Source organism: Chiloscyllium plagiosum, chromosome 25 (assembly GCF_004010195.1).
Source record: "Chiloscyllium plagiosum isolate BGI_BamShark_2017 chromosome 25, ASM401019v2, whole genome shotgun sequence".
NCBI lineage: Eukaryota > Metazoa > Chordata > Chondrichthyes > Orectolobiformes > Hemiscylliidae > Chiloscyllium > Chiloscyllium plagiosum.
In genome coordinates, this window is record NC_057734.1 from 4920131 (window position 1) to 4927854 (window position 7724).

Sequence of the window (7724 nt, forward strand, 5' to 3'; positions counted from 1 at the left end):
TGGGGGGGGGTGGGGGGGGAAGGTAGCTGAGAGTGCGATAGGTAGATGAACATGGCGGAGAAGTGATAGGTTGGAGAGGAGGGTGGAGCAGATAGGTGGGAAAGGCGATGAATAGGTCAGGAGGCCGGTGTTGAGTTGGAGGCTTGGGACTGGGATAATGTGGGGGGAGGGGAAATGAGGAAACTGGTGAAATTCACACTGATCCTGTGTGCAGGACCCCAAGGCGGAATATGAGGCAGTCTTCCTGTAGACGGCGGGTGGTAAGGGTTTGGTGATGGAGGAGGCCCAGGACCTGCATGTCCTTGGCAGAGTGGGAGGGGGAGTGAAGAATTCAACCACGGGGAGGTGGGGTTGGTTGGTGCAGGTGTCCCAGAGATGTTCTTTGAAACGATCCGCAAATAGGCGTCCTGTCTCCCCGATATACAGGAGACCACATCGGGTGCAACGGATACAGTAGATTACATTGGTATAGGTAAATCTCTGTCAGAAGTGGAAGGATCCTTTGGGGCTTTGGACAAAGGTGAGGGGGGAGGTGTGGGTGCAGGTTTTGTACTCCCTGCAGTGGCAGGGGAAGGTGCCAGGAGTAAAGTGTGGGCTGGTGGGTTGCGTGGATCTGACGAGGGAGTTGTGGAGTGAATGGTCTCTCCGGAATGCTGATAGGGTAGGGAGGAAAAATATCTCTGGTGGTGGTGTCTGTTTGAAGGTGATGGAAGTGGTGGAGGATCCTCAGAGATATATTTCCCTCCCCACCCCTATCAGTGTTCAAAAGAGACCATTCCCTCCACGGCTTCTTGTTAGATCCATGCCTCCACTCCCCCACCAGCCCACACCCCACTCCGGGCACCTTCCCCTGCTACCGCACGAAGTGCAAAACCTGCGCCCGCACCTCCCTCCCCCGCCCATCTCTGCCCAATGCCCCAAAGGATCCGTCCACCCTAGATTAATCAAATTTAACCTTGACGGAACAATGGACATGATTTTCACTGCTTGGCAACTCCAAGAGAAATGCCAGGAACAATACTAACTGCTTTATGTGGCCTTCATTGGTCCAACCAAGACTTTTGACTCAGTCAGTCAAGAGGTGCTATAGAAGACCCAATTGAAGACTGGCTGACCAGTGAAATTCATCAATATCCCCTAATACCTCCATGACAATATTTCAGTGATAGTCTTCACCAATGGCAATATGATAGAATCTTCTGAGGTCAGGACTGGTGTCAAGCAGGGATAAGACATTGCGCCCACTCTTTCCTCCATCTTCATCGCCACCATTCTTCATCTTGTCAAGAACAAGCTTTCCAATGATGTGAACATTGTCAACACTATGGATGGAAATCTTTTCAATCTCAACCAGTTGAAATCAAGGAGAAAATGATACTGACCTTGCTTGTGGAATTTCTGTATGTGGATGAGTGTCATCTCTGCTCTCTCAGAAAAGTATCTTCAAACCTCACTCAATGCCTTTGCAGAAGGGTACCAAAGAATTGGTCTCAGCTTCAACTTCATGAAGACTCCAGTCCTTTACCAACCCATCCCAGGTCAAGTATTGGGCCATTCCATCCATCAAGATTAACAGAGAAATCCTCCCAAATGTAGAATATTTCCCCGACCTGGGAGCCACTTCTCAAATAAGGCTGACTTTGATGCAGAGATTCAACATCCAATCTGAGTCCCACTTTCAGGCACCTAAGGATGAGAATCTTTGATCGTGACATCCATGCTAATATCAAGATCCTTGTATATAAGGCAGTCATCATTCTAATTCTTCTTCATGGCTGTGAAATGTGGACTACTAAAGACACCACCTCAAGACATTCGAGAAGTACCATCAATACTGTTTGAGATGGGTTCTCTGCATCAGCTGAGAGGAAAGCATAATAACATCAGCATCCTTGAAACAGCTAACAGCACCAGCATTGAGGATGTTATCATCCAGAACCAAATCCCCTGGATTGGCCACATACTTAGGATGCCTGAGTTCCAACTACCAAAGTAAATCCTCTTCGTCCAACTCAAGGAAGGCACTTAGAAAAGGGAAGGACAAATAAAACATTTTAAAGACTCCCTTATGGATTCTATCAAGAATGCAACATAGATGTCAATGCATGGGAGAATCTTGTCAATTTTAACACCTTTCCTGTGACCATAAGATAGAGGAGCAGAATTAGACCATTCAGGCCATCGACTCTGCACCACCTTTGATTATGGTTGATATGTTTCTCTATCCCAATCTCCTGCCTTCTCCCTCTTACCATAGGTTCTTGATTAGTAAGGGAATCAATCTAACTCTATCTTAAATACACCTAATGACTTGGCCTCCACACCCTTCTGCAGCAATGAGTTCTATAGATTCACCACCTTCTGGCTGTAGAAATTCCTCCTCATCTCAGTTCTAAACAGTCATCCATTCACTTTGAGGCTGTGCCCTCAGGTGCCTAGTCTCTCCTACTAGTGCAAACATGACCCCTCTATACAGGCCTGTTAATTTTTTTTTAGTTTCAATGAGCTAGAATCATAAAGATGTCCAGCATGGAAATAGACCCTTCGGTCCAACCCATCCATGCCGACCAGATATCCCAACCCAATCTAGTCCCACCTGCCAGCACCCGGCCCATATCCCTCCAAACCTTTCCTATTCATATACCATCCAAATGCCTCTTAAATCCACCCTCATCTTTCTGAACTCCGTCAAATACAAACCCAAGACCTCAACCACTCCACATATGACAAACCCTTCTTTCCTGGAATCATACTTGTAAACTTCCTCTGAACCCCCTCCAAGGCAGCACATCCTTCCTTAGATATGGGGTGCAAAACCTGCTCACAATATTCCAAACACCGTGTGACCAGAGCTGCTTTATGCTGAGGCTATATTCATTCCTCTTGTATTCTACTCCTTTTGAAATGAATGCTAATGTTGCCTACTTAACTGCTAACTGAACTTGCATGTTAACCTTAAGAGAATCCTTAACTAGGACTCCCAAGTCTCTTTGTGCTTCAGATTTCTGAAGCCTTTCCCATTTACAAAATAGTCTATGCCTCTATTTTCCTACCAAAATGCATTAGGCATGAAGCTAACTGGTCTATAGTTTCCTATCTCAATCCCTACTTGAATAAAGGGCTTTTATTTTCTACTTTCAGTCTGATGGAACCTGTCCAAAATATAGTGAAATTTGGAAAATTGACACCAATATATCTACTCAATAACCCTTTCTTTTAAACCCTAGCACAAATTCCAATGGGACCTGATCACTTGTCATCCCAGCTCCATCAGTCTGCTTAGTACCATTTTCCTGATGATTGTAATTTTAACAAGCTCCTGGTTTCCTTCCACTTCCTGATTAACAACTGATATTTTGTTCTTTGGTTCCATAATGAATTCAGGAGCAAAATATCTATTTATTTCAGCTGCTGGTTCCTTATTCCATTAATTTCCTGTTTTCATTCTCGAGGGGACCAAAAGAAATTTTACTTTTTAAATTTTTTAGTACCTGTCGAATCTCTCCCTTTCCATTTCTGCCTAGCTTCATCTCACCTTAATTTCTTTCCACTAGTTAACCTTTTAGTCATTCCCTGTTCTTTATATTTTGACCAATTAGCTGATTCACCTTTGTATTATATGCTTTTACAGAACCCATGGACCACTCTCACTAGTGACTACTTTCCTCCACAATTCCTTATCTCTACTCAAACCATTTCTATGCTCTGATCCCTCAAGCTAATGCCATCTTTGATTAAGAGCGCTACTTTTCCATTGTTGCTGATCTGCTCATACCCCTCAATATTCAGGAACTAATCCTTGGCATCCTGCAGCCACATCTCCATAATGACTAAGATTATATTTATTTACTTCACTGTGCTCTATCAGTTTGTTTATTTTGTAAAAAGTGCTACATGCACTCCAATATTTTAGATCTATTTAAGTTTCCAAAGATATTTTCCTAAGAATATTTTTGTAGGGGTGATCAGTAGGGTAATCATGTGTGAGGAATGTTGAATGAATCCAATTGAATGGCAGAACAGGTCTGAGAAACTGAATGGGTCACCCCTGTTCTTATCTCTTATGGTTTTATGGGTGGTGCGGAAAGAGAAAGAATTGTTATTTGTAAAAATTTAAGATTTTGGGAAGATGTGTATAGAAGACTGGCACACAGAACAACAAAAAGCAATGAGATCAAGATAAAATCAATGCATCAAAAACTGAATTGTTCAGCTCCCCAGCTGAGTTATTTCTGGGTATAAGACTTTGTAACTTCTTAAATTAAAAATCATGCTGAAATAATAAGAATGAGAGCTCAGAAGGCCATTAAGCCTATTGTGACTGTGCTAGCTCTTTGATCAATCAATCCAATTGATCTCAGTCACCTCCTCTTCCCCTTGGCTGTGCAATTTTTTCCTTCATATGTATTTCTCCAACTTGCTTTCAAAAGTTAGTACTGAATTTACTTTCACCAGTGCATTCAGATCATAACAACACTGTGTAAGAAAAAAATTCCCTCCCCTCAGGTTCTATTTCTATTTTATCTTGCACATGCTGTATCAAAGATTGAATTATATTATGATCACTGGACTAAATTCAACTGCTGGCTTGTACCCTCCTGTAGATTTATGTTGTCAATTACTTTATTGTGATTATTAATATCAAACCTTACAATGATGTTAACCAGTGTTACTATTAGTATATCACGTAATGTATCAAGCCTTTGAAATATATTAAACATTAACAGTAAATCTTTCCGATATTACATTATACTGTGGTTAGCTACTCGCTGTGACATTTTCTTTAATTGAGTTGATTTATGTAGGACAGATCTCAAGTGAAAAAGGATCATAAGTAAAATACTAAATAATATTAATCACAAAATCTAAAATATGAACCCATATGTACAAATCCCCAAGCAGTCATATCTATAGGGCTATAGTGAAAGGACCAGGAAGCAAAACTAATTGCTTTGATCTCTTTCACTAAGTCGCCACAGGCAGATGAATGATTCCCTTCTGTAAGATGCAATGAATCCAATAAAAGGTTTCTCTAATGCTTCTGCTGGTGAAGTTAATGTGTAGTCAAGACAGATATCAAAAGAACCCTCCCAGTGGTGACACAGAGGGTGATACAATTGCTGTAGTCACCCGAAGATTTCATTTCCTGATCGCTAGCTGACATACATATGGAAGCAAAGTCTCTCTTTAGGGAATACTTGGTCCATATCAGTATCACCTGAACTGGTTTCAAATGTGTCAAGTCGTTAGAGGTAGCAGGTTTTGGATTTTATTCCCTCTGCTTACTGTCCCTTGCAGATTTCATGGGAGTCATGGGATGAAGAAGTGTTCATCCAATGATGATCCAACCAGTTTGGTAGACCAGCAGGACTGGGGCTGGGGGTGAGAGACTCGCAGTAACCATACATTGTGAGTCCAGAAGATGATGAGAGGGAACATAAATAATTAACATAAATAATTTAAAAAATCAATCCAAGGTAAATAAAGAAATGTTGGTAGTCCGCCAGGAAAGGTCAAACAATGCCTTTTTCAGGATTTTCAGATATCAGTTGCAATATATGTAAAGTGATGTAATCACCTGAGTCAGAAGCTCTACCCAAACATGACCTTTAATAATCCAGCTTGTTTTGAATAGAGTGGACTGCGTTTGTTCAATTCTCCTTACACAAAGGTAATTACTGATTGCAAATGTACTTTCTCATAGTAAGTACAGATGCTTAAACAGTAAATGTATTTTTATTTATCAATAAGGATGTAATTTCATTGCAGTCCTGTACCCCAAAATTATTACTGCGTGGTAATAGATACTTGTTATATGGTTCAGAATTTAACTACCATCAGTTCAAGTGCAAGAACAGAGCAGCAAGCACCATAATTGATTGTCCTTACAGAATTGATGTGATTATTCATCTAAGGGCACTCTCACCATGGAGATTAATGTAATTATGGTTGTGAGAGACTGCTTTTGGGAAAATGCACTTCAGTTTTTTCCGTGAGGGCGTATTGTTATTTATTATTGCCAGTAGGATTTCAGAACGTAGCCATAGCAACCAGCTATTCTGGAAAGCACTCTTCTGCTACACCGGTTCCTTCACTAGGCAAACACAAACATATTTTTTGTTTAATCTGAAAAGGGGAGGGTGGGCGAAAATGTCTAACAACTGTGAACAGACTGTCTACTGTGAGGTGAATCCTCCAGAGTGAACAACCATAATTTGGCTGCCGGAAGCTGATAAAAATCACAGGTTAAAATTGGTTTCGCCATGTGGAAAAACATTAGGTAAGAAGCGTCACTCTTCCAACTAACTTTTCATATCCTGGTTGCAGAAGGCCAGACGTTGGGGTTATCTGAATGTTGCTGACCCTCCAAGTTTGAGTCAAAAAATCAAAAAAGCATCTTCAGGCACAGCTGCCAGCAACTGAGGAGAAAAATCATTGGGGTCCATTTAACAAAGTAATTGTAATTACAAAAATATGGTGAAAGATTTTAAAAGTTTGCTTAATTGGGTGAGGCAACTGCAAATGGGAGGTCATTTGGTGAAATCACCAGGAATTGGCCCAAACAGGATTGAAATCTTGAAAGGATGGCATTGGCAAACAGTGAAAGAGGTAATGGAAAACAGCTGACAGGGTGAAATGTTTTTTAGATTGGTACTCAGCCATTTTAGATATTTTTCTTCTACCTGTTCAGACATATTATTACACATCTCTGGAGCAAATGGGACTTGAACCTGGGCCTCCTGACTCAGTGGTAGGAACACTATAACACCCTCCACAAGAGCCCCTCAGCCAGTTTAATGTGGGTTCAATTCCTGGTTCAGTTGATTTTAATCAGAAGAGGAGATGGTATACTTTGGCTTGTTTGGTGTTGGTGACTCAACTCAACCACTGTTTCCCCCCTTGATTTAAATAGGTATGGTGTTTAGATGATACACGAAACAACTTGCGCATATGTGTATCTCCCCTCGCAGATGCTAGACTATCTCGCAATCCTTGGCGTCTTTGTGGCAAGCCTACTCCTGCTTCTCATAGTGTTTCCAATTCTGGCCAAGAAGAGAAGCACAGCGTCTGGCACAGCGTCTTAAGAGAGAAAATGGCACAGCACATAACCGGAAAAAGCAAAGAGGAGCGAATTCTAGAATTTGTATTGCAAAATGCTGTGAAAGGTGATCCAAAGAGTGTGGTGGACACGATTGACAAATACTGCAGGGAGAAGGAATGGGCGATGAATGTAGGAGATGAGAAAGGTAACATTTTATACAAAAAGTAATTTAAGATCACATTTGAACTTTGCAATTTAAGGGCATTGTTTTGATATGGTCTTTGTTCTTGTAATATGTTGTAGTTTTGCACAATTTGACAGACCTAAACTTGAAAAATATGAACATAATTGCACCATTCAATTAAGCACCTTTAGTATTAAAAAAAAATTCAGTGTGCTTCAAAGGGACAAATACAACTGGATTCTTGCAGAATGCAAAAATAACCTGTGAAACAGTATTCTGGAGAATTTAATTCTGTTAAAATCATAATACACTCCTGCATTAGACATTAGGTAAAAACAATGACTGCAGATGCTGGAAACCAGCTTCTGGATTAGTGGTGCTGGAAGAGCACAGCAGTTCAGGCAGCATCTGAGGAGCAGTAAAATCGACGTTTCGGGCAAAAGCCCTTCATCAGGAATAAAGGCAGAGAGCCTGAAGGGTGGAGAGATAAGCTAGAAG

At 41.2% G+C, this 7724-nt stretch overlaps 1 protein-coding gene across 4 annotated transcripts in view; it reads left to right on the forward strand.

The window, feature by feature from the left end:
* The window catches only part of LOC122562524 (catechol O-methyltransferase-like), a 234766-nt gene that overhangs the window by 206199 nt on the left and 20843 nt on the right, over positions 1 to 7724 (forward strand). For 2 of the 4 annotated variants that reach the window (XM_043715399.1, XM_043715397.1), the window contains exon 2: positions 6914 to 7247. In XM_043715399.1, the coding sequence (XP_043571334.1) occupies positions 6914 to 7247 (334 nt within the window). Of the gene's footprint in view, positions 1 to 5607; positions 5672 to 6049; positions 6281 to 6913; positions 7248 to 7724 lie in introns of those variants that run through there. The other 2 variants (XM_043715401.1, XM_043715400.1) reach the window with 2 other exon arrangements.